This window comes from Chaetura pelagica, unplaced genomic scaffold, assembly GCF_000747805.2.
Source record: "Chaetura pelagica isolate M959 unplaced genomic scaffold, ChaPel_1.0 scaffold2337, whole genome shotgun sequence".
In the NCBI taxonomy this organism is placed as follows: domain Eukaryota; kingdom Metazoa; phylum Chordata; class Aves; order Apodiformes; family Apodidae; genus Chaetura; species Chaetura pelagica.
The window spans coordinates 2375-2639 of NW_009953898.1; the positions used below are offsets into that span (position 1 = coordinate 2375).

The 265-nt window shown below is 61.9% G+C and overlaps 1 protein-coding gene across 1 annotated transcript in view; it reads left to right on the forward strand.

The window, feature by feature from the left end:
* The window catches only part of CDK5RAP3 (CDK5 regulatory subunit associated protein 3), a gene marked incomplete at both ends in the record, with an annotated part of 1995 nt that extends 1743 nt beyond the window's left edge, over positions 1 to 252 (forward strand). The window contains one exon of the mRNA XM_010001377.1: positions 195 to 252. Coding sequence (XP_009999679.1) covers positions 195 to 252 — 58 coding nt within the window. The remainder of the gene's footprint in view (positions 1 to 194) is intronic.
* Between the last annotated feature and the right edge of the window lie 13 nt (positions 253 to 265).

Sequence of the window (265 nt, forward strand, 5' to 3'; positions counted from 1 at the left end):
TGGGGCTTGGAGCAGCCTGGGCTGGTGGGAGGTGTCCCTGCCCATGCAGGGGGTGGCACTGGATGGTCTTTAAGGTCCCTTCCAACCCAAACCAGTCTGTGAGTCTATATGGTCTGGAGGTGGAGTTGTCTTGGGGTGGGGATGAGTGAGGGGGGCTGACAGGGTTGGGGGGTGTCCTGGCTGTCCCCAAACAGGTATGTGGAGCGGGTGACTGAGCTGCTGGGGCAGAAGCTGAAACAGGCAGAGCTGCTGGTGGCCAAGGGGG